The 27,266-nt window shown below is 39.0% G+C and overlaps 1 protein-coding gene across 5 annotated transcripts in view; it reads left to right on the top strand.

The window, feature by feature from the left end:
• si:zfos-464b6.2 (beta-1,4-galactosyltransferase galt-1) overlaps nucleotides 1–24,035 on the top strand; it is a 99,868-nt gene extending 75,833 nt beyond the window's left edge. For 2 of the 5 annotated variants that reach the window (XM_060923347.1, XM_060923344.1), the window contains one exon: nucleotides 2,570–4,291. In XM_060923347.1, coding sequence (XP_060779330.1) covers nucleotides 2,736–3,926 — 1,191 coding nt within the window. In that variant the 5' untranslated portion in view covers nucleotides 2,570–2,735 and the 3' untranslated portion in view covers nucleotides 3,927–4,291. Of the gene's footprint in view, nucleotides 1–2,569; nucleotides 4,292–17,173; nucleotides 17,249–20,837 lie in introns of those variants that run through there. The other 3 variants (XM_060923343.1, XM_060923348.1, XM_060923345.1) reach the window with 3 other exon arrangements.
• Nucleotides 24,036–27,266: the final 3,231 nt, after the last annotated feature.

The raw sequence follows: 27,266 nt of genomic DNA on the forward strand, positions 1-27,266 counted from the left end.
CTATGGGGTTGAGATCTGGAGACTGGCTAGGCCACTCCAGGACCTTGAAATGCTTCTTACGAAGCCACTCCTTCGTTGCCCGGGCGGTGTGTTTGGGATCATTGTCATGCTGAAAGACCCAGCCACGTTTCATCTTCAATGCCCTTGCTGATGGAAGGAGGTTTTCACTCAAAATCTCACGATACATGGCCCCATTCATTCTTTCCTTTACACGGATCAGTCGTCCTGGTCCCTTTGCAGAAAAACAGCCCCAAAGCATGATGTTTCCACCCCCATGCTTCACAGTAGGTATGGTGTTCTTTGGATGCAACTCAGCATTCTTTCTCCTCCAAACACAACAAGTTGAGTTTTTACCAAAAAGTTCTATTTTGGTTTCATCTGACCATATGACATTCTCCCAATCCTCTTCTGGATCATCCAAATGCTCTCTAGCAAACTTCAGACTGGCCTGGACATGTACTGGCTTAAGCAGGGGGACACGTCTGGCACTGCAGGATTTGAGTCCCTGGCGGCGTAGTGTGTTACTGATGGTAGCCTTTGTTACTTTGGTCCCAGCTCTCTGCAGGTCATTCACTAGGTCCCCCCGTGTGGTTCTGGGATTTTTGCTCACCATTCTTGTGATCATTTTGTGCCCACAGGGTGAGATCTTGCATGGAGCCCCAGATTGAGGGAGATTATCAGTGGTCTTGTATGTCTTCCATTTTCTAATAATTGCTCCCGCAGTTGATTTCTTCACACCAAGCTGCTTACCTATTGCAGATTCAGTCTTCCCAGCCTGGTGCAGGTCTACAATTTTGTTTCTGGTGTCCTTTGACAGCTCTTTGGTCTTGGCCATAGTGGAGTTTGGAGTATTACTGTTTGAGGTTGTGGACAGGTGTCTTTTATACTGATAACAAGTTCAAACAGGTGCCATTAATACAGGTAATGAGTGGAGGACAGAGGAGCCTCTTAAAAAAGAAGTTACAGGTCTGTGAGAGCCAGAAATCTTGCTTGTTTGTAGGTGACCAAATACTTATTTTACCGAGGAATTTACCAATTAATTCATTAAAATTCCTACAATGTGATTTCCTGGATTCTTTCCCCCCATTCTGTCTCTCATAGTTGAAGTGTACCTATGATGAAAATTACAGGCCTCTCTCATCTTTTTAAGTGGGAGAACTTGCACACTTGGTGGCTGACTAAATACTTTTTTGCCCCACTGTATATAAAATATATATGAACGTTGTGCTGTTGTGTCTCAAATAGTAAACCACACTGTAAAGGTTGTTTGATTTCCTCCTAAATGCAATAGCAAACTGAAAGATAAGACAGTACTGCAGCACAGACTCTAGTTTTATAATTCATCCTTGCAATATTGCTAGTCATTGTTTGCAGTAAAACAACATGTGTTTTTGTGTCCTAAACTCTGTATAAAAAGACATATTACGTACTAGTACCGTACGCAAGTCTTGCATATGATATTGATTTATGTTTCTTGTTTTGAGGGCTTGTCTTGTTCTTCTGTTGCAGAAATAAATGTTGTTTTTAAAAATATTGTTTTTTAAAAAAACATGTACTTGTCTAAATAACTCAGTTATACCCCTAGAAAATATATCAGTTTTGCCTTGAACCATGTACTTGAAAACTTCCTGAAATACTGCAAAATTTTAGGGTAAAAGGAAATTCAAGGGGGGGGGCAAAAAAATTTTGAGACCATTTCAAAAGTTAACTCTGAGGCCTGGTACACCATGGGTAGGTCGCCAATCTATCAGCAAGAAAGAACGAAAGCACAACTTTATTCATCACACGCTTGTGAAATTCCTCTCTGCATTTAACCCATCTGAAGCAGTCAACACACACGTGAGCAATGAGCGCGCACATGTACCCAAAGCAGTGGGCAGCCATGCTAACAGCGCCCGGGGATCAGTTGGGAGTTAGGTGCCTCGCTCAAGGGCACCTCATCCCAAGGCCGTCCCATATTAACTTAACCGCATGTCTCTGGACTGTGGGGGAAACTGTGCTGCCCGAAACTGGATCACCTGGAGGAAACCCATGCAGGCACGGGGAGAAGATGCAAACTCCACACAGAAAGGCCCCCGTTGACCACAAGGTTCCACAGCTGAAATTTCTTGCTGTGAATTACAAATCGAACGCATCATTAGACATATTATAATTAACAGATTAATAGAATGTCTAACAAAAGCAAATTAAATCCAAGAGTACTTTTGGAACAGATAGAACTTGACAATATCTGAAGTTGGAGTTAGATACATGAACGGGCCCAGTTTTTGTTTTTCTTTTACTTTTTCCTGGCATGTCTGTCACTTACCATTTACCATTTAGATAACATGACTTGGCATGACTGAATGTCACAGATTGTGTATATCATCCTCAAAGCTCGTCCTTCAGTTGTATTTCAACTGGTGAGTCCTGACCTAACCATTTGGTTGCCCCATAAAATGGCCCAATGTGTCATATCACAAAGTTTTATGCAGGTTTTTTGTGTCTGTGTGTGTGTGTGTGTGTGTGTGTGTACACAGAGCACTGACCTTTGAAGTTTTACAGTTCTTTTATTTGTTTTACTTCACAGGGCAGCACAAGTCTCACAGCAGTTTGTTTTTCCAAGGACCCTCTTCATCACAGTTATCGTTTCTGTGTTCATATCTGTCTTTTTTTTCCTCACTGGCTTAAGAAATTTGAATAATTACAAGCCCACTGCTTTTTACCCTCACTGGAAAAAGAAGCAGCCACCTTTGATGGCGTGTGGAGTGTCAGTGAATAATGACCCAATCGTTAAAGTCAGCAATCTTAAGACATATATGGTTGGCTCCTACATAGAGCACCGCCATGTGGTGAAAATGATCCAGACAATTGCTATAGTGCTTCGTAGTGAAAACACAAATTATCACTGCTTGCTGTGCTGCAATGGACAGAACGTATCTGTACCCGCTGCATACGAAATTCACTCTGACCACTTTGGGTTTGAATACGGCACAGCTGATATTACCTGCGAAATACCGGAAACATGTCCAACACCAACACATGTGGCAATCACTTCTCCATCACCGAAAGAGAATGGATCCCTGCTGGATGTTCATGCCTTCCAACCTGTTAGGAATCAACAGAAGCTGGAAGTTTTTCCTTACGAATTCACGGTTTGCATTTCTACCATGTTTGATTTTGTGAATGTCTTGATGCTTGTGCAGGCCATGGAGATGTTCAAGATACTCGGTGTCCAGAAGGTTGCCATTTACAAAACCAGCTGCGATCCTGTTACACAGAAAGTCCTGGATTACTACGTCAGACAGAACTTTGTGGAAATCATCCCTTGGCATGTCTCATCATACATCAAAGTTTCCAGAGGTTGGCAAACGTCAGTATCACCAGGAGAGTTGCATTACTTTGGGCAAATTGCAGCACTCAATGACTGTGTGTATCGTTACATGTACCAGAGTCACTATGTAGCTCTGCAAGACTTGGATGAATTCATCCTGCCTATGAATTTAAACAACTGGAAAGAGCTTCTGTCTGAATTGGAGAGGAAATACAGTCAGAGTGTGGGCTTTGAGTTTGAAAATAACTTTTTTCCTCTTTCCATAAAAGATCCAAGACCTGAGTATTCACCAGACTCTTGGAAGAAGGTGACAGGAGTCAACATTTTAGACCATATCTACAGGTTAAGCAATGATCCTACAAAGTTCAATGATTTCAAAGTCATTGTAAATCCTCGTTTAGTGTTTCAGACTACAGTTCATGGCTTTTTGCAATCGGTGAATGGTAGTGTCAGAGTGAACCATGCGATTGCTCGCAAGTATCACCTGAGGAACATTACAAATACAGACGTAGTAACACACTCCCGTATACAGGACACACGTCTCAGGGAATTCGCAGACAGGCTGATCCCTGCTGTTTCTGAAGTGCTTAGGAAAGCACTGGACATTTCCTAAAGTGCATAACTAATCTATGAAAAGCCATTAACTATATGTGAAATGTATGTTGAGAGTTATCATGTGGTAAGAGTATCTTCCTCTTTTCTGGAGGGAAGTTTAGCTAAATTGTACAAAACAGGAAGCAATATGTGAAACCTTTAAGAATTTGTTTCACTTTGTCACCTCCCTTTTCCTTTTTGCACAGGAAATGTCAGCAAATCCTGCCAATGTAAACTATAGCTCAAAGCATTTATTCAGTACTGTGAAAATACAAAGGTAAAACGAAGCATATGAATGTCCATTGGCACATTATTTGCAAAAAAAATCCATTAAAAATCAGCTTATTTGAATCTCATTCATTATGATTGAAACAGTTTTATCTTCGACTGTTGATTCCAGATTCCTGTCGATTATACAGTGGCATGCAAAAGTTTGGGCACCCTTGCTGAAAATGTCTGTTACTGTGAATAGTTAAGTGAGCAAAAGATGAACTGATCACCAAAAGGCATAAGGGTAAAGATGACACATTTCTTTAATATTTTCCACAAGATGACATTTTTATTTCCATCATTTACAGGCGTAAAATACCAAAAAAATGAAAAGGACCTGAAGCAAAAGTTTGGGCACCTGACATGGTCAGTACTTGGTAACACCCGCTTTGGCAAGTATCATAGCTTGTAAACACTTTTTGTAGCCAGCTAATAATCTTTCAGTTCTTACCTGAGGGATTTTCGCACAGACGTCCTTGCAAAAGGCTTCCAGTTCTGCCAGTTTCTTGGGCTGTCTTGCATGCACTGCTCTTTTGAGATCTATCCACAGATTTTCAATGATGTTTAGGTCAGGGGACTGTGAGGGCCAGGGCAAAACCGTCAGCTTGTGCCTCTTGAGGTATTCCATTGTAGATTTTGAGGTGTGTTTTGGATCATCGTCTTATTGTAGGACCCATCCTCTTTTTAACTTCAACTTTTTTACAGGTGGTGTGATGTTTGCTTCCAGAATTTGCTGGTATTTATTCGAATCCATGCTTCCCTCGACCAATGAAATGTGCCCTGTGCCACTGGCTGCAACACAACTCCAAAGCATGATCGATCCACACCCATGCTTAAGAGTTGGAGAGGTATTTTCTCCAAACATACCTTTGCACATTGTGGCCAAAAAGTTCTATTTTGATTTCATCAGTCCACAGGACGTGTTTCCAAAATGCATCAGGCTTGCTTAGAGGTTCATTTGCAAACTTCAGACACTGAATTTTGTGGCTAGGACACAGGAAAGGTTTTCTTCTGACAACTCTCCCATGAAGGTCATATTTGCTCAGGTGTCACTGCATAGAACAGTGCACCACCACTCCAGGGTCTGCTAAATCTTTCTGAAGGTCTTTTGCAGTCAAACGGGTTTTTATTTGCCTTTCTAGCAATCCAACGAGCAGTTCTTTCAGAAAGCTTTCTTCCAGACCTCACCTTGATCTCCACTGTTTCTCTGAACTGGCATTTTTTAATAACATTACAATCTGAGGAAACAGCTACCTGAAAACACTTTGCTATGTTCTTGTAGCCTTCTCCTGCTTTGTGAGGATCAATTATTTAATTTTTCAGAATGCGACGTAGTTGCTTAGAGGAGCCCATGGCTGTTGATTTTAGGGACAAGTTTGAGGAGTCAGAGAATTTATACAACTTTGAAATCTGCATCATCTGACCTTTCCTAATGAAGAATTTGAACAAGCCACAGCTCAATAAGCTAATTAAGGTCTGGAACCTTGGTAAAAGTTACCTGAGAACTCGCATGTATTGGGGTGCCCAAACTTTAGCATGGTGTTCCTTTTCTTTTTTCACTCTCTAATTGTACAAAACAAAAATAATACACAAATCTTGCATAAAACGCTGAAAAGAAATGTCTCATCTTTACCTTTATGCCTTTTGGTGATCAGTTCATCTTCTGCTCACTTAACTATTCACAGTAACAGGCATTTTCAACAAGGGTGCCCAAATTTTTGCATGCCACTGTAATTACTACAGATGTCCTTAGGCAACAATATTTTTAACACACATTCCATCTGAATAGCAATTCTATTGGTAGTAGACAATTACATCACATAATTCTACATACAAATAAAAAAAAGTTGACTCTTCCAAACATAGAAGTTAAAGTAACTTCATTCTTTCTCATCTATCCTTTTTCCACCTGAATCACTGTCATCAAAACTGTAACCAATGACATTTTTTAGTATGTTGCATACATTGTTTTCATGTTGTAGTGTACAGAAGATCACAGTAATTATTCTATCCGCATTCAATGGATATGAGCAACCGCATGCTCTGATTGGCTACTCTACTCGTAGGATATCAGCTCATATACCGTGAGTAGAGAAAAACAAAATGGCAGAGTGTGTTGCTGAACCAACCGAGGACAAAATAAAAACTCGACTTGAAAACAAAACCCCAAAAAATACAAAAAAAAGCAACAAAATATGGAATGAAAGCATTTTATGGGAAGAACGTATGTTTTTTTCAAGAATTATTACATTTTTCACAAATTGCTACTGTCATTTCACCACTTTGTTTACATTCTTCATCTTTAAGCATTAAAATTTGTTGAATTTTTTTTAGACTGGTTCAAAAGCTCAAAGAAGTTTGAAAATTACAGAACTGCAATGTCCAAGGAAGAATTAAATCAATGTCTAAAGCTATTCTAGTATATCTTGGCATGACAGCAAGACGACATTTTCTACAAAAAAAAACACAAGTCAATTCATGCAGCCACTGATAGGTTTTTAAGAAGTCCGCCTAAGCGAAAATTATTTTGTCGGACGTTTATATAAAGTCTTTATTTACAGTGGGGCAAAAAAGTATTTAGTCAGTCACCAATTGTGCAAGTTCTCCCACTTAAAAAGATGAGAGAGGCCTGTAATTTTCATCATAGGTATACCTCAACTATGAGAGACAAAATGAGAAAAAAAATCCAGAAAATCACATTGTCTGATTTTTAAAGAATTTATTTGCAAATTATGGTGGAAAATAAGTATTTGGTCAGTAACAAAAGTTCATCTCAATACTTTGTTATATACCCTTTGTTGGCAGTGACAGAGGTCAAATGTTTTCTATAAGTCTTCACAAGGTTTTCACACACTGTTGCTGGTATTTTGGGCCATTCCTCCATGCAGATCTCCTCTAGAGCAGTGAAGTTTTGGGGCTGTCGCTAGGCAACATGGACTTTCAACTCCCTCCAAAGATTTTCTATGGGGTTGAGATCTGGAGACTGGCTAGGCCACTCCAGGACCTTGAAATGCTTCTTACGAAGCCACTCCTTCATTGCCCAGGTGGTGTGTTTGGGATCATTGTCATGCTGAAAGACCCAGCCACGTTTCATCTTCAATGCCCTTGCTGATGGAAGGAGGTTTTCACTCAAAATCTCATGATACATGGCCCCATTCATTCTTTCCTTTACACGGATCAGTCGTCCTGGTCCCTTTGCAGAAAAACTGCCCCAAAGCATGATGTTTCCACCCCCATGCTTCACAGTAAGTATGGTGTTCTTTGGCTGCAACTCAGCATTCTTTCTCCTCCAAACACGACAAGTTGAGTTTTTACCAAAAAGTTCTATTTTGGTTTCATCTGACCATATGACATTCCCCCAATCCTCTTCTGGATCATCCAAACGCTCTCTAGCAAACTTCAGATGGGCCTGGACATGTACGGGCTTAAGCAGGGGGACACATCTGGCACTGCAGGATTTGAGTCCCTGGCGGCGTAGTGTGTTACTGATGGTAGCCTTTGTTACTTTGGTCCCAGCTCTCTGCAGGTCATTCACTAGGTCCCCCCGTGTGGTTCTGGGATTTTTTGCTCACCGTTCTTGTGATCATTTTGACCCCACGGGGTGAGATCTTGCATGGAGCCCCAGATCGAGGGAGATCATCAGTGGTCTTGTATGTCTTCCATTTTCTAATAATTGCTCCCACAGTTGATTTCTTCACACCAAGCTGCTTACCTATTGCAGATTCAGTCTTCCCAGCCTGGTGCAGGTCTACAATTTTGTTTCTGGTGTCCTTTGACAGCTCTTTGGTCTTGGCCATAGTGGGGTTTGGAGTGTGACTGTTTGAGGTTGTGGACAAGTGTCTTTTATACTGATGAGTTCAAACAGATGCCATTAATACAGGTAACGAGTGGAGGACAGAGGAGCCTCTTAAAGAAGTTGTTACAGGTCTGTGAGCGCCAGAAATCTTGCTTGTTTGTAGGTGACCAAATACTTATTTTACCGAGGAATTTACCAATTAATTCATTAAAATTCTTACAATGTGATTTCCTGGATTCTTTCCCACCATTCTGTCTCTTATAGTTGAAGTGTACCTATGATGAAAATTGCAGGCCTCTCTCATCTTTTTAAGTGGGAGAACTTGCACAATTGGTGGCTGACTAAATACTTTTTTGCCCCACTGTATCGAATTTGCAAAAAATAAAAATGCTGTTTCTCAAAATTCAGTGACTGTGGATATAATAAAACAATTATTCCACTCAATCTTGCTGTACATGGTTTATAGCTGACTCGGTGCTACGCACCTCATCGGCTATCAGCTTGTGTGAATTGAACATGTCTTGCTTGAGAGTTTATTTTTTGGATTTTGTTTGGCTTTAACTCATCACTTGTGCAACACCTAAAGCAATGCAGATGACAACCCCATTTCCAGAAAAGTTGGGATATTTTCCAAAATGCAATAAAAACAAAAAAAATGTGATTAATTTGTGTGAACCTTTTATTTATCTGACAAAAGTACAAAGAAAAGATTTTCAATAGTTTTACTGACCAACTTACTTAATTGTATTTTGTAAATATAAACAAAGTTAGAATTTGATGCCAGCAACACACTCAAAGCTGGGACAGAGTCAAAATAAGTCTAAAAATTTATAGGATATTCAAGTAGCACCATTTTGGAAGATTCCACAATAATCAGGTTAATTGCTATCATGATGGGGTAGGAGCACGCTCAATCTTTGCAAGCAAGGATGAGTTGTGGCTCATTCCTTTGTGCCAAAATTCACAAGAGAAATGTTAGTCAATTCAAAAAGAACATTTCTCAATGCAAGATTTAAGGTCTTTCAAAATCTACAGTCCATGATATTGTGAAAAGATTCAGGGTATTCGGAGACATCTCAGTGCGTAAAGGGCAATGAATGTGTGTGACCTTTGAGCCCTCAGCAATGCCTGAGAAACAGTCATGCGAATGTGATCAGTATAGCCACATGATCTTGGGAGTACTTCAGAAAAAGGTTATTACTTAACACAGTCCACCACTGCATCCAGAAATGCGACATGAAACTGTATTACATAAGGAGGAAGCCATTCATCAATTCTATGCAGAAACGCCACCAATTTCTCTGGGCCTGAACTCATCTCAGATGGACCAAAAGACAGCAGAAACATGTGCTGTGGTCAGATGAGTCCACGTTTCAGATTGTTTTCAGGAAAACCAAACGTTGAGTTCTCAGTGTCAAAGGTGAACACAATCATCCAGTTTGTTATCAGAGAAAGGTGCAAAAGCCAGCATCTGTGATGGTATGGGGGCGTCAGTGCCCACAGCATGGGTGAGTTACACGTGTGTGAAAATACTATTGATATATTGGGGTATATATTGGGATTTTAGAGAGATGTGTATTCATCAAGGCAATGTCTTGTCCCAGGAAGTTCATGCTTATTTGAGCAGGACAATGCCAGGCCTCATTCTGCACTGGCTACAACAGTGTGGCTTCGTAGACACAGAGTGCATGTGCTTGACTGGCCTGCTGCCAGTCCAGATCTGGCTCCTATTGAGAATGTATGGTGCATCATGAAGAAGAGAATCAGACAACAGCGACCACAGAATGTTGAGCAGCTGAAGTCTTATATCAAGCAAGAATGGACAAAAATTCCAATTGCAAAACTGCAACAATTAGTATCCTCAGATCCCATATGAATAAAAAGTGTTATTAAAGGAAAGATGATGTAATACAATGGTAATAATGCCTCTGTCCCAACTTTTTTGAGTGTGTTGCAGGCATCAAATTCTAACTCTGTTTATATTTACAAAATACAATGAAGTTGGTGAGTAAAACTATTGAAAATCTTTCCTTTGGACTTTTGTCAGTTAAATAAAGGTTCACACGAATTCCAAGGTGTACCCCGCCTTTTGCCCGTAGTCAGCTGGGATAGGCTCCAGCTTGCCTGTGACCCTGTAGAACAAGATAAAGCGGCATGAGATGAGATTTTTGTTCTTATTGCATTTTGGAAAATATCCTAACTTTTCTGGAAATGGGGTTGTACATCCACTTTGTCTTTTCTAATCAGATTGATACATTGTTCTGACATACTATACAATCTCACAGATCTGATCAGCCAGAAATGAGACCTTTTGTCATATTTAGATAAAATAAAATTGTAAATGTCTATTAATGAGAACACTAGATTCAAGCTATATCCTTTTTTTTAATCATGTGAAACCATATTGACAGAAGCTTCATCTTAGATTAATTCTATTTGCTTGTCTATTATAATTGTAAAGCCTGTTGGGGCCAATTTCCTGCACACAAATGAAGTCTCCTATTTAATGAAATATTTCTGTGTAGATAATCCCAGCTCCCACTGTATGAGATCTCAGATGTTTATGTATCTAGGATTAACAGGCTTCATTTGAGCCTAAGCAGCATTGTTGTCAGCAGAGCACTGGATTTTTTTTTTCCTTTCTTCTTCTTTTCAGAAGAAAAACTGACCTACTTACTGTACTTGATTACTGTAAAACTGAATGCAGTTTTTAGAGAAAATTAAAAATGTTTTTTAAATATAGTAACAATTTATCAAATGTTTGAAACTCAGTTCGGTCTGTGGTATTCCGGATTCCCATGATGCCTATGTGTAAAAGATGATCTATGTAAAAAATTCCTATGAAGTAGCTAAATATACCAATGCAACATTTGACAGAAACGGTTATTGAAGGCTTGGAGGATGAAATTCTGAAAGAGTCTTTTGAATTAATTCATATTGAGCTGATGGTACATAAAACTAATTCTCAGTTTATAGTATCCAGCTTTACCTTAAGAATGGAGTAACTGTGATCTCAGTGACTTTGTAAGAGACATGGTGGTTGGTGTTCAGACAGGTTCATTTGAAGGGCCTGCACATTTCCTGATATTCTCTCTCGCTAGCTCACTCACTCACTATCTCGTGCGCACACAGACACGCACACGCTCACACAACTCAAGTACAGAGCCCCTAAAAGGCTATGTTTAAAAAAAAAAAAAGACTTTTTAAAGTTTGTCATCGTGCGCACATGAAAGTTTCATGTCCCTTTAGGGGCTCTGTATGCATGTGATATCCTGTGTGTGTGTGTGTGTGTGTGTGTGTGTGTGTGTGTGTGTGTGTGTGTGTGTGTAAATAGATGAATGCTATAATTATGCTATAAATAAGTTATTCTACAAAATCGAGTTGTACACGAGCTGATAGCTGATGAGGCATGTAGCGCCGAGTTGGATGGAAGCCATGTATGATGAGATTGAGTGGAATAACTGTTTTATTCTATCCACATTCACTGGGTTTTCAGAAATGGAGCATTTTTATTGTTATTTTTTGCAAAGTCAATAAATAAAATCCTGATACAAAACGTCTGACAAAATAATTTCGGCTTAGAATGTAAACAAACCAGCGAAATAACAGTAGCAATTTGTGAAAAATGCTATAATAATTCTTGAAAAATAACAAAAGGATACGTTCTTACAATCAAATTTTTGGGTGGTGGTTCTTCTTTGGATTTTTTTTTTTGGCAGTTGGCAAACCAACTGAAAACCAACTCCATTTTTTTCTCTATTCACGGTATATGAGCTAATAGCCTAGTAGTCGAGTAGCTAATCAGAGCGTGTGATTGCTCATATCCAGTGAACGTGGATAGAATAATAGTTATTATAATCATTTTCTGCCCTCCAGTAGTTTAAGACGATTTGAAGACAGGAAGTGTCTTCAGGAGGTGAAAATGACACAAAAATAGAGAGCTGTTTATAAAGCCTTTAATATGTACACACCTGTGTTTGCATGACAATAATTTGAATTATGCATTAATAAGCTTGGGTTAAATCAATAAGACTGTTCAGGTGATGTTCTGTCAATAAAACAGATTATTTGCCTGTTATGTGATGTAGCAAATAAAGCTAACTGTTAAGACTGCATTCCATGAACACATGCCCTCTTACGGGTTATTGCTTTAATTTGCATTTGACCCATTTTCCTGTCAAAGCAGAGTCACAGAAGAACATGTTAACAAGAAAAATAATTTCAAATGATGCCTCCTGTCTGTTTTGAGATACATTGGAGTTTCAAGGCCAAGTCAACACCTTGAACTCTTTGTCATGTTCCTCAAACCATTCCTGTACAAATTTTGCAATATGGCAGGGCACATTATCCTGCTGAAAGAGGCCACTGTACTTGATCTGCAACAATCGGATGTAGGTCGTATGTGTTAAAGTAACATCCACATGAATGCCCAGACCCAAGTTTTCCCAATACATTATTCAGAGCATCACATACCGTCAAATACTTTTTGTTCCTTTTTTTTTGGGGGGGGGGGGGGGGGGGGAATTGTTTTTGAGTAGTTTTTATTTCATCCTCAGTTGGTTCAGCAACACATTCCGCCATTTTGTTTTTCTCTAGCTTAGTAGTAGAGTAGCCAATCAGAATGCACGATTGCTCATATCCAGTGAGAGAGTGTGTGTGTGTGTGTGTGTGTGTGTGTGTGTGTGTACACAATAGTATGTCCATTGAATTTCGCATTTGGGCTGCATCAGATCTATAAAAGTTTTTATTTTTTGACTGTTTACTGCAATTAAAGGATGCTTTGAAATATAGCAATGTATCAATCTGCAGTATTCCTCAAATGTGATATGTGCACAACTTCCTGTGAAATGTAAATCACTGTGTCATATACTAATTACGGCACTCGTTGGTCACTTTAGTAGGAACACCCATCCACCTGCTGTTTGATGCAGTTCTCTAATCAGCCCGTCCCTTGACAGCAGCACAATGCAGATACAATTCAAGAGCTTCAGTTAATGTTCACTTCAAACAGAATGGGAGAAATTGTGGCCTCAAAGTGTAAGTTTCACTGTGGCATGGGCGTTGGTCTCAGATAGACTGATTTGAGTATTTCAGAAACTGCTGCTCTCCTGGGGTTTACACATACAACAGTCTCTAGAGTTTACACAGAATGGTGTAAAAAACACTGAGTGAGCGATAGTTCTATGGGTGGAAATGTCTTGTTGATAAGAGAGGTCAGAGGAAAATGGCCAGATTGGTTTGAGCTGCCAGGAAGGATATAGTAACTCATAGCAACTCTTTACAACCATGGTGAACAGAAAAGTATCTCAGCATGCAACAGCAGAAGACCACATTGGGTTCCACTCCTGCCAGCCAAGAACAGGAATTTACAAGTTCCTATTAACCCTTTGATGCAAAACAATGGGTCAAAAGTGACCCAGCTGAGTTTTTATCTTCTATATATCTTTGCAATAAATTAATTCCATCATTCAGTATTCAAGGTATTCCTCAATTAACTTGTTTTTGATCATCATACATCCTTATTTTTTCCTTTCTTACTTTTTGAGTAAAAACCCTTTTTGTATCACTACCCTTCTAATGCACAACATGGGTCAAAAACGACCTGCATTCATTTTCCAGGTTATTTCATGTATGGCTGAGTGTTTCTATGATATACTTTTGAAATAAATTCATTTTGTCATTTACTTTTCCAAATATGCAGTAAATATCTTGTTTTTGTTTAGCACAAATCATCATTTTTATTTTTCCTTAAGTTATGAGCAAGCACAGCTTTTGTAATTCTACATCAAGTTTACACACATGGGTCAGAAACGACCCGCATGCATTTACTACAGCGTTTGGTGGGAACTGTGAATTGTGCTTGTGTCAGAGATTTCACAGCTCAGCACAGCGCCCTTTGCCCATCTAATACATGTAAGTAATGTTTTTCAATTGTTCTAACATTACCTTAGAAAAAAATTGATTATGTTTAGGTTACCTTGAGAGTGAGTAGATTACTTGTCAGAAAGTTACAAGTAATTACTATTAGCTACCTAGCTGTTGACATATTCTACTTTAGTTAGCTAATTTTATTGTAGTTGGCTTAGCTAACTACATAGTTAATAAATAAATAACTGGCCCCATTCACTGCTAAAGTAAGATTCAAGATGTTTATTTGTCATATACACAATAACAGACACAGCGGTTTATTATTGGGTAATGAAATTCTTATTTTGCAACTGCCCGACCAAAATATATATATATATATATATATATATATATATATATATATATATATATATATATATATATATATAAAATATGAAATATAAAGTGCATATGGAATGCAAAATATAAAAGTAGAATGAAAAATGAAAACATTTAAAAAAAAAAAAAAGAGAGGCAAACAAACGATGTGCAAACATAGAGGTAGATATACCATGCAGTGTCTTGTGCAAAATTGCTAATATAATCCGTGGTTCAAAAGCCTGATGGCCTGGGGGTAAAAACTGTTCATCAGTCTAGTAGTCCTTGCTTTCACACTCCTGTAGCATCTGCCAGATGGTAGGAGCATGAATAGTCTGTGTTGTGGGTGTGTTTGGTCCCTGATGATGCTCTGTGCCCTTTTTGTGACGCGGGTGTTGTAAATTACTTGAAACAAATTATTATTATAGTATTAAGACATTTAATTTTAAATCACACTTGGATGACTCATGTGTAGTAATATAAAAAGTATTTTTGTTCGTAAAGTAGGAAAGAAAAAATTAAATTAATGATTTGTGGTAATTAAAAACAAGATATTTAAAGAATACTTGGAATATTCAATCATAAAATAAATTGATTTCAAAAGATAGAGCAAAGAAAAACTCAGTCAGCATGAAATAACCTGGAAAATGAATGCGGGTCATTTTTGACCCATGTTGTGCATTAGAAGGGGTGTGCATATGTTTTGCATCAAAGAGTTGAAGTGGCCGGTGAGTGTCTGTAATATACTATACAACATCTGACAGAAATGGTCATTTCAGCAACTATTTAGCAATGGAAAAGGTAAGAACAACCTATGTTTAGGTAACAGTACATAAACATAATTGCCAGTTTATTAGGCACACTCAGCTTTTCCCACATTTATTGGTCGACCACCTATTATTTGGGTGACTAGCTGGTCAGTTTTTGTCCTGTCATCATATATTTAAATCATGGGGGAGGGGGTTGTGAGCAAGTTTTGTTTTGAGTGGGTTTTCCTCTGGGTTCTCCTGTATTCTCCCACTGTCCAAAAACATGTAATTAAGCAGACAGGCTATGCTAAATTGTCCTTATGTAAGAAAGAACATACAAATGTGTGCGTATGCATGGTGCCCTTCAATTCACTAGCATCTTGTCTGTAACAGAATTTCCCAGGGCTCCAGTTTATGGTACAGCACCATGAGCTCACACATTCACACACTTTTTAGCAGCTATGGTCAGTGTAGTCTATAGAGATCTTGCATGTGACGTCACAGCCGATCCAGATTGTGACAGACGCCATCTTGTCGGTCAAACGCCATCCGCCTTCTACTTCTGCTTCTACCTTTTCTTCTGGAAAACCCTACTATATACAATTCTATTACAACAGCTGTGGCTACAAGCTCTCCCTACCTGTGCACGTTTTTTATGTTTTTTTTTTTTTTTTTTTTAAAGATATTTTTTTGGGCTTTTTGCACCTTTATTGGATAGGACAGTGTAGAGACAGGAAATGAGCGGGAGAGAGAGAGACGGGAAGGGATCGGGAAATGACCTCGGGCCGGAATCGAACCCGGGTCGCCCGCATTCATGGTATGGCGCCTTAACCACCTGAGCCACGACGCCCCCACGTTTTTTATGTTTTTTGTGTGTATTTTTGCGTGTTGTTCGTCTGTATCGGACTTCAATATCCACTACAACCGTATGGACTTACTGGACATTGGTTTCCAGCAGAAAATGACGGTTTGTAGCGATTTCCATCGCACGCACAACATTCCGGACGAGATAGCGAGACCAGCGGGGTCTCCGTGGATTGTTATCGGAAGCAAAGCGAAGGAGGCGGCTTCGGGAGCGGAAGCAAAAGCGAGACTGCAGGCAGAGCCGGCCTGTTAACTAAGCTCAGAAAACAGCCACTCAAATCTCCACTGCTAAGCCTTTACCTCTCCAACGCCAGATCCGTGGTAAACAAGACGGACGATTTGGAATTACAGCTGGAATTACCTTATTCTATTCTATAATCGGCTGGTCAGTGCAGTACTAGTAATACTTAAGTGACTTACCCGTCCAATGAGGATTGTTATTTTCTTGTTTACAAGATGCCACATCTGAGTCGCTGACAAATCCTGAATTTCTGTAAAGATAACTGATTTATAACCACACAGTGCTTCACCACTGAACACTGAGGGAAAGTTAATGAGGTAATTATACACGTCTGGGTATTCCGCTGGCAGTTCAATATCCACTGACACGGTCGTGAAAACTACATCTGGTAATCGATAAGGGTCACTAATCTGTAGATCGTTTATTTTAGACATATTTATCTGTTCATTAGAAAAATGAGCCGTGTAGTCCGTCGGTTGAAATTGATCCATTCTGTACATGAGTGCAGCAATATTCAGCTGTGTTTTTTACCGACAAGATGGCAGCTGTTAACTTTCCGGTCACGTGACTGCAAGATCTCTATTGGTGCCCATTCCAGAGTGAATTCTCCTGTCCTGTGCCCATTGTTAGGCTAGGTTCTCGATCCACTGCAAACCTGACCAGGATAAAGTGTTGACTGAATATGAAAAAATGTATTTTCCCCTGCAAACAGCAGAAGGGTATTTGGAATTGTATAGACAGTTTCTATAACATGCTCTCTCTCTGTCTCTGTCTCTCTCTCTCTCTCTCTCTCTCTCACACACACACACACACACACACACACACACACACACATGGGTGTAACTTCCTGACTCACAGAATACAGAGAGAGCAGGTTTTACTGCAGTTCGATGGGGTTTGGAGCCGTTATACAAAATGGAAGCCAAGACACATGATTTTTGCTTTCTGCTGTTTAACAAGTGCCTAATATTTATGGATGTCACAATGTTGATTTTATTATTATAAGCTCTGTTTTCGATATAGGCCAATATATAAAGACATTGGTGATCTATATCATGGCTTGGCTGATGAGCTATTTTTGTAAAGCATTTTGGTAATTTTCTATTTTTCATATCAAAAAGGGATGGTACACATCTGTGTGTTACACCTATACACATACTAGCACAGGAGAAGATGGACATGAATGCCCTACAGAGGTACGTGGCTTTTAAACCATTTTAATTTTGCTATCTCCAAGTTTTCTATTTGACCAGCCACCATTAATGCTTACTTACAAACTAATATTAATATGGGATATAATGTTAATGTCCAAGTTCCTATCCGTATATAATATATAGTTTCAGTTTCTTTTTTGAATTGTTTGCATTTTCAACAGTAGCCTATCAATACTATTAATGATATTGTCAACTTTTACTGAATTCTGGAATCCATTATCCTAAATGTGTTTTTAAAAAAAAGGGGGGGGACTTGTTTTTGCCGGGGAATAATTATATACAACAGGGCCATGATGTTTTAAATATAAAGCTACATTTATTTATTTATTTATTTATTGTGGGGAAAAAAAGACATTGTCTTAGTGGGCATTATGGATGTTCTTTATCATTTTTTAAAATTGTTTGAGTAGGTCTGCAATGAGGGTTTATAAATGCACTTATGTTGTAAATACACTGTTTTCTTGTGTGTGTAAACAAGTATAGGTAACACTACAAAAGTAGAGCACTATCTAGATTAGATTAGATAAGATAGAACTTTATTGATCCCTTTGGGCAGGTTCCCTCAGGGAAATAAAAAAAAACATCTTTTAAACAAGATGCAGTTAGTGAAGGATTTTAGTCTCGCTTCAACTTAACTGCTACTACTTTTTTTGGCCTACTGCTGAAAGAGATATCGAACAAAACCACATTTCATAATGACGCAAATGCAAATAAGCAGAATGTCACAGCGGTAGGGGAAAGCAGGGAGACTTGGGCCAAGGGGGAGACTTAGGAGAGTTTGTATTCCCATAAATTAATTTCAACTAATCAGGTTTTATATTACATCAGAAATTAGCTGTTGCCCCTTAGAGTAACCTACTTCCTTTGGAACCACAAAGCTGGACACTGCAGTAAGGTTTGTGCAGTTCAATATTTTTGTCAACCAAAACTTGTATTTTCTACTTGACCTTCACCTCCGTTCTATGGTATAATGTACACTGGTAAATTTGGGATTTGTCTGAAGCCTGGAGAGTGTGTGTGTGTGTGTGTATATATATATATATATATATATATATAATATAATATAATATAATATAATATAATATATAAACTTCAATTCGGGGGGATGAAGGATTTGTTTTTTGTTTTTTTGTTTTTCAAAATGGCCAGATGGGGAGAGTTGGGACAGTTCATGTTCCAGGTATTTTCTTATGGTTTACAAATATAAAATTGTTTAAAATGTATGTTAAAAATGTGGGCATGTACCTGAATAAGGATTAAACTTTCGTTCCTTCTTGAGAATGAAACTGTTTTGTTGTGTCAGGTTTTGGGTAAACTGATATTTTTCCAGCACTGTACCAGCATTGTGTGTTCATCCAGTTCATATGTTACAAGATTTTGATTATAAATAAAAATTAAACATGCAGGCCAAGGTATTTTATTTTTGTTCCATGTCTCCCCAGAGTGTCCCAAATCTCTCAACATAATGTCCCATGTCTCTCCTCAGTGTCTCAGGTCTCCCTGCAAAAATATAATGAAAGAAAAAGTGAAGTCAGTATATGTGGCAAGCTGAGAAACTAATCTTGTGGTAAAAGGGTACAGGAAATCTTCTCTAATGAAATATGAATGTGACGCTACCTGCAAAGAATTTCACACAATCTACAAAAGCTGAAAACTTGTCCCAAGTCTGTTGGCTCTCTCCTACTTAGTCATGGCATCAATAAAAGAAAATCCCAGGAGATTGCATCAAACTTCAGAAGGGGGGAAAATATAATCTTCATGACTTTGACCATGGCATGCATGATTGTTGGTGCCTGACAGGCTGGTGTGAGTATTTCAGGTTCACCTAAACTGGACTATTGAAGATTGGAAAATCATTGACTGGTCAGTTCAGGTGAGCTTGTACACATTAGCTTCAGATTTCTGTATTTGGCTGACAGAAGTAGAACCTCATGCTCACCATGTTGGTAAAGAGCGGTTAGTTACATTACAGGCATTGAGTAGACACTCTTATCCAGAGCAACGTACAAAATACCCAGAGTAGCCTGCAGTTAGGTGCCTTGTTCAAGGGCACTTCAGCCATTCCTGCTGGACCAGGGAATCAAACCAGCAACCTTTTGGTCCCAAAGCTGCTTCTCTATCCATTAGGCCATGGCTTCTTTTATTGATGCCAGTTGTGTCGCAGTAGGCTTCCTGTTAACTTGAACTAGTGCGGCCATTCTCCTCTGACCTGTCATCAACACGGCATTTCTATCCAACAGAAACACCACTCACTAGATTTTTTTGCTTGCATTTGCACCATTCGACCCGGCGACTTGTCCAGGGTGTACCCCGCCTTTCGCCCGTAGTCAGCTAGGATAGGCTCCAGCTTGCCTGCGACCCTGTAGAACAGGATAAAGCAGCTAGAGATAATGAGATGAGATTTGCACCATTCTGTGCTCCAGAGACTGTGTGTGAAAATCCGAGGAGATCCCAACATGTTCTGAAATACTCAAACCAGCCCACATTTTTCTCCAGTCTGTTGTTTGATGTGAACACTAACTGAAGCTCTTGACATACACTGAGTAGTGATAGTTAGGTACTCCTAACATGGATGAGCATATTTGGCACTGGTGACAACAAAAACTAAAGAGTATTTAAATAAAGCAAGGAGCTAGGCCACCTTTTCATTACTCCGGTCCCAGGTACTCTCCTCTAATAACCTGACTTTGGTTTTGTTAATCTTTTGTTTTTGCAAATCCCAATAATGAAACCGCAAATGTGGTTAAAATCTGATTCAAAAAGCAGAATTCATGTTTATTATCCCCCACCCAAACGAAGTTTGGTGGGGGATATAGAAACGGGTTCTGTCCGTCCGGCCACGTTTTCATTTCCAGGCCATATCTTTAAAACTACTGAAGATATCTTCATGAAACTTTGTATACATATAAGCAACATGTGAACTGGTGCCTTTTGTTATTTTGGATTTTTGAAAAAAAAAAAGTATTTTTAAAATTTTTACATAAAATTAGATTTTGACTTGGTTTCTAAGAGCATTGTTCATTTTCGGAGCATTTATCCAAAACTATTCATCATACGGATTTGAAACTTGGTATACATGTTAACAAGATGATGATGTGCCTTTACATACTAAGAAATTTGAGATTTTAATTTTTCATGTTTCCATGGAAACAATTTTAGACTTAGTCTCACAGGTTAGTCTGAGGGGTAGGTTTTGTTTCCAGAGCAGAACTTGAAAACTATGAGTGGCATGGTCTTGAAAGTTGGTATATGTGTTGATTAAGTAATGTATATGTGCCTTTTTATACTAAGAAATGTGAGAAATTTTAATTTTTAACTCACCTGGACCAAAGGTCCGGTGAGCTTATGCCATGGGCTGCTGAGGTCAGTGTAAAGAGGTAGGGTTGGTTTCCTGCAGCAGAACTTGAAAAACGTGACAATATCTTGAAACTTGGTATATAGGGCGGGGGATATAGACGACTCTGTCTTCTTGTTTTTCCCTTCAGTCTGAAGCCAAATAACCTTTTAAGCTACTACCTACACATCATTAAATTCCCAAGTTTGATCACTGTTTTCATTTTCTACTTCACAGGACGGAACAAGTCTCATCAAAGGAGTTTGCTTTTTCAAGGATACACTTCTTCCCTCTCATTAGTTTTGTATTTATTTTCTTCATTTATTGGATAATTGGAGAAAAAAGTAATAGCGACTACATTCCTACTGTCTACCCTGTTGGGAAAAAGAAGCAGCCACCCTTAATGGCGTGTGGCGTTCCAGTGCAAACTGATCTGATCATTAAAGTCAACAATCTTAAAACATATATGGTCAGCTCCTACATAGAGCACCGCCATGCGGTGAAAATGATCCAGACAATTGCTATAGTGCTTCGTAGTGAAAACACAAATTATCACTGCTTGCTGTGCTGCAATGGACAGAACGTATCTGTACCCGCTGCATACGAAATTCACTCTGACCACTTTGGGTTTGAATACGGCACAGCTGATATTACCTGCAAAATACCGGAAACATGTCCAACACCAACACATGTGGCAATCACTTCTCCATCACCGAAAGAGAATGGATCCCTGCTGGATGTTCATGCCTTCCAACCTGTTAGGAATCAACAGAAGCTGGAAGTTTTTCCTTACGAATTCACGGTTTGCATTTCTACCATGTTTGATTTTGTGAATGTCTTGATGCTTGTGCAGGCCATGGAGATGTTCAAGATACTCGGTGTCCAGAAGGTTGCCATTTACAAAACCAGCTGCGATCCTGTTACACAGAAAGTCCTGGATTACTACGTCAGACAGAACTTTGTGGAAATCATCCCTTGGAGTGTCTCATCATACATCAAAGTTTCCAGAGGTTGGCAAACGTCAGTATCACCAGGAGAGTTGCATTACTTTGGGCAAATTGCAGCACTCAATGACTGTGTGTATCGTTACATGTACCAGAGTCACTATGTAGCTCTGCAAGACTTGGATGAATTCATCCTGCCTATGAATTTAAACAACTGGAAAGAGCTTCTGCCTGAATTGGAGAGGAAATACAGTCAGAGTGTGGGCTTTGAGTTTGAAAATAACTTTTTTCCTCTTTCCATAAAGGATCCAAGACCTGAGTATTCACCAGACTCTTGGAAGAAGGTGACAGGAGTCAACATTTTAGACCATATCTACAGGTTAAGCAATGATCCTACAAAGTTCAATAATTTCAAAGTCATTGTAAATCCTCGTTTAGTGTTTCAGACTACAGTGCATGGATTTTTGAAGTCTGTGGGGAACAGTGTCAGAGTGGACTCAAAGATCGCCCGTATGTACCACATGAGGAACATATCGGAGGAAATCGTATCAATGCGTACTCAAATACGAGATGCACGTCACAGGGACTATGCGGATCAGCTGATCCCTGCCGTTTCTGAAGTGCTTCAACAAGCATTGGCATAAACTATACACATGCACAAACCATTTCATGAAATGAAAAATGCAAAAACATAGGCTATCATGAAAGATCTTTTAATGAACAAATAGGAACATAATTTTCTCATCTCATTATCTCTAGCCGCTTTATCCTGTTCTACAGGGTCGCAGGCAAGCTGGAGCCTATCCCAGCTGACTACGGGCGAAAGGCAGGGTACACCCTGGACAAGTCACCAGGTCATCACAGGGCTGACACATAGACACAGACAACCATTCACACTCACATTCACACCTACGGTCAATTTAGAGTCACCGGTTAACCTAACCTGCATGTCTTTGGACTGTGGGGGAAACCGGAGCACTCGGAGGAAACCCACGCGGACACGGGGAGAACATGCAAACTCCACACAGAAAGGCCCTCGCCGGCCCCGGGGCTCGAACCCAGGACCTTCTTGCTGTGAGGCGACAGCGCTAACCACTACACCACCGTGCCGCCCACATAATTTTCTACCAGCCTTAATAAAACACAACACTTAAAATGTTTTACTCAACTGATTACAATATGTGAAAGTGCAAATGTTTCTCAAACATCGTAGTAAATATAGAAATTTGACCTATATGACTGATTCACCTGAAATGTTGTAGCTGAAAATTATAGCTACCATTATATGGAGTCTTTAAGTTAATTGGACAGTTTTGCCTAAAGAATTCAACTGTGTTAAAATAGAGATATTTCATAATTTGTCAAACACTGGAAATATTGTTAATAAATTGCTGTGATTTTGTTTGATTGTTTTATAATGGTGTTGATATTGGTGTTGTCTGAGGTTTCATTACTAGCTACCTTGTAACATTTACCAATAGCTGACAAATAAATAGCAAGATTGTAGAAGCTATGGGCTAAGTCAGCTAGCTAGCTAATACAGCAGTGCACATTTATAATGCTCTTTAGCTAAAATAGTCTGTAAATATACAGGAAACCCTTTAATAGTGGTGTTATAATCTAATTAGTTTTCTTATGAAACAAAGATTTTGGAGCATACATTTAGCGCATTTTGCAAGTGAAAATGTAACTCAAAGTCATCTACAGAAAGTCATCTGGTCACCAAGCAAGTTTGTAGTGAGCTATCTAGCTCTTTGAACAGTATGGACTATCTTGTTATAGAAATAGACAACAAAGTTGATGTAGAGGACTGAGAGAGGAAGAGAGGTCAAACACTGAAATAGCATCAAGAGAGCTTGAGTCAATTCCTTGTGCCTATTCAATATTATTTTACAAAGAACAAGACGTACGTCAAATAGATTATTATTAAAGGGATCATACAGGACTAAATACCCCATGAAATAACTGAGCCCACATATTTCACATTCCTGCTTACCACTGTTACATTCAGTGCTCTTATTTTATATACAACCCCGATTCCAAAAATGTTGGGACAAAGTACAAATTGTAAATAAAAACAGAATGCAATAATTTACAAATCTCAAAAACGGATATTGTATTCACAATAGAACATAGACAACATATCAAATGTCGAAAGTGAGACATTTTGAAATTTCATGCCAAATATTGGCTCATTTGAAATTTCATGACAGCAACACATCTCAAAAAAGTTGGGACAGGGACAATAAGAGGCTGGAAAAGTTAGACACAAAAAAGGAACAGCTGGAGGACCAAATTGCAACTCATTAGGTCAATTGGCAATAGGTCATTAACATGACTGGGTATAAAAAGAGCATCTTGGAGTGGCAGCGGCTCTCAGAAGTAAAGATGGGAAGAGGATCACCGATCCCCCTAATTCTGCGCCGACAAATAGTGGAGCAATATCAGAAAGGAGTTCGACAGTGTAAAATTGCAAAGAGTTTGAACATATCATCATCTACAGTGCATAATATCATCAAAAGATTCAGAGAATCTGGAAGAATCTCTGTGCGTAAGGGTCAAGGCCGGAAAACCATACTGGGTGCCCGTGATCTTCGGGCCCTTAGATGGCACTGCATCACATACAGGCATGCTTCTGTATTGGAAATCACAAAATGGGCTCAGGAATATTTCCAGAGAACATTATCTGTGAACACAATTCACCGTGCCATCCGCCGTTGCCAGCTAAAACTCTATAGTTCAAAGAAGAAGCCGTATCTAAACATGAGCGCAGACGTCTTCTCTGGGCCAAGACTCATTTAAAATGGACTGTGGCAAAGCAGAAAACTGTTCTGTGGTCAGACGAATCAAAATTTGAAGTTCTTTATGGAAATCAGGGACGCCGTATCATTCGGACTAAAGAGGAGAAGGACGACCCAAGTTGTTAGCGCTCAGTTCAGAAGCCTGCATCTCTGATGGTATGGGGTTGCATTAGTGCATGTGGCATGGGCAGCTTACACATCTGGAAAGACACCATCAATGCTGAAAGGTATATCCAACAACATATGCTCCCATCCAGACGACGTCTCTTTCAGGGAAGACCTTGCATTTTCCAACATGACAATGCCAAACCACATACTGCATCAATTACAGCATCATGGCTGCGTAGAAGAAGGGTCCGGGTACTGAACTGGCCAGCCTGCAGTCCAGATCTTTCACCCATAGAAAACATTTGGCGCATCATAAAACGGAAGATACGACAAAAAAGACCTAAGACAGTTGAGCAACTAGAATCCTACATTAGACAAGAATGGGTTAATTCCTATCCCTAAACTTGAGCAACTTGTCTCCTCAGTCCCCAGACGTTTACAGACTGTTGTAAAGAGAAAAGGGGATGTCTCTCAGTGGTAAACATGGCCTTGTCCCAACTTTTTTGAGATGTGTTGTTGTCATGAAATTTAAAATCACCTAATTTTTCTCTTTAAATGATACATTTTCTCAGTTTAAACATTTGATATGTCATCTATGTTCTATTCTGAATAAAATATGGAATTTTGAAACTTCCACATCATTGCATTCCGTTTTTATTTACAATTTGTACTTTGTCCCAACTTTTTTGGAATCGGGGTTGTACATATATATATATATATATATATATATATATATATATATATATATATATATAAATTTATTTTATCTTTTCTGTTTTAGCTGTGATTACAGGTATTGGTAGGGCTATTTCAGTTTTCCTGAAAGTCAGTAGCAACATGTTCCTACCTTCCCTACACTGTAAAAAAAAAAATTCGTTGTTTTTACGGAAAAATACTGGCAGCTGTGGTTGCCAGAATAATCCTGTTAAAAATACAGTGAAATGTAAACAACATTACAGAATAACTTGTACATTTCACTGGGATTCCATGTACAATTAATGATAACAATGTAAATTTTACAGGTATTCAATGTACAATAATCAATACTGTTAATTTTATGGCTATTCATTGTACAATAACAAAGCATCTAGGAATGAATTGCGAGTGTTCTCGATTATTGGTTTTTGTGGCTCCAAAATGATGGTTACCAGCAATGATCTACTAGACAGATATTTTATTTGATTTAGAGTTTTACGAAATGTGCCGGAGAGCCTCTACTGACATTTTTTAAATTTTTTTTTAACAGGGCAATGATGTAATTTTAACTATCACATTCTGTTTTAGTATTACAGTTTGTCTGTGTTTAAACTACAACAATTTGTAAATTCTACAAAAAATATGATCAATTCAACATATTCTTACTGTTAAATTAACAGTGATATTTGGTTAGGAGTTTTACAGTACAGTGGTGCTTGAAAGTTTGTGAACCCTTTAGAATTTTCTATATTTCTGCATAAATATGACCTAAAACATCATCAGATTTTCACACAAGTCCTAAAAGTAGATAAAGAGAACCCAGTTAAACAAATGAGACAAAAATATTATACTTGGTCATTTATTTATTGAGGAAAATGATCCAATATTACATATCTGTGAGTGGCAAAAGTATGTGAACCTCTAGGATTAGCAGGTAATTTGAAGGTGAAATTAGAGTCAGGTGTTTTCAATCAATGGGATGACAATCAGGTGTGAGTGGGCACCCTGTTTTATTTAAAGAACAGGGATCTATCAAAGTCTGATCTTCACAACACATGTTTGTGGAAGTGTATCATGGCACGAACAAAGGAGATTTCTGAGGACCTCAGAAAAAGCGTTGTTGATGTTCATCAGGCTGGAAAAGGTTATAAAACCATCTCTTAAGTGTTTGGACTCCACCAATCCACAGTCAGACAGATTGTGTACAAATGGAGGAAATTCAAGACCATTGTTAGCCTCCCCAGGAGTGGTCGACCAACAAAGATCACTCCAAGAGCAAGGCGTGTAATAGTTGGCAATGTCACAAAGGACCCCAGGGTAACTTCTAAGCAACTGAAGGCCTCTCGCACATTGGTTAATGTCAGTGTTCATGAATACACCATCAGGAGAACACTGAACAACAATGGTATGCATGGCAGGGTTGCAAGGAGAAAGCCACCGCTCTCCAAAAAGAACATTGCTGCTCGTCTGCAGTTTGCTAAAGGTCACGTGGACAAGCCAGAAGGCTATTGGAAAAATGTTTTGTGGATGGATGAGACCAAAATAGAACTTTTTGGTTTAAATGAGAAGCGTTATGTTTGGAGAAAGGAAAACACTGCATTCCAGCATAAGAACCTTATCCCATCTGTGAAACATGGTGGTGGTAGTATCATGGTTTGGGCTTGTTTTGCTGCATCTGGGCCAGGACGGCTTGCCATCATTGATGGAACAATGAATTCTGAATTATACCAGCGAATTCTAAAGGAAAATGTCAGGACATCTGTCCATAAACTGAATCTCAAGAGAAGGTGGGTCATGCAGCAAGACAATGACCCTAAGCACACAAGTTGTTCTACCAAAGAATGGCTAAAGAAGAATAAAGTTAATGTTTTGGAATGGCCAAGTCAAAGTCCTGACCTTAATCCAATCGAAATGTTGTGGAAGGACCTGAAGCGAGCAGTTCATGTGAGGAAACCCACCAACATCCCAGAGTTGAAGCTGTTCTGTATGGAGGAATGGGCTAAAATTCCTCCAAGCCGGTGTGCAGGACTGATCAACAGTTACCGGAAATGTTTAGTTGCAGTTATTGCTGCACAAGGGGGTCACACCAGATACTGAAAGCAAAGGTTCACATACTT

This window comes from Neoarius graeffei, chromosome 6, assembly GCF_027579695.1.
Source record: "Neoarius graeffei isolate fNeoGra1 chromosome 6, fNeoGra1.pri, whole genome shotgun sequence".
NCBI classification, from domain to species: Eukaryota; Metazoa; Chordata; class Actinopteri; order Siluriformes; family Ariidae; genus Neoarius; species Neoarius graeffei.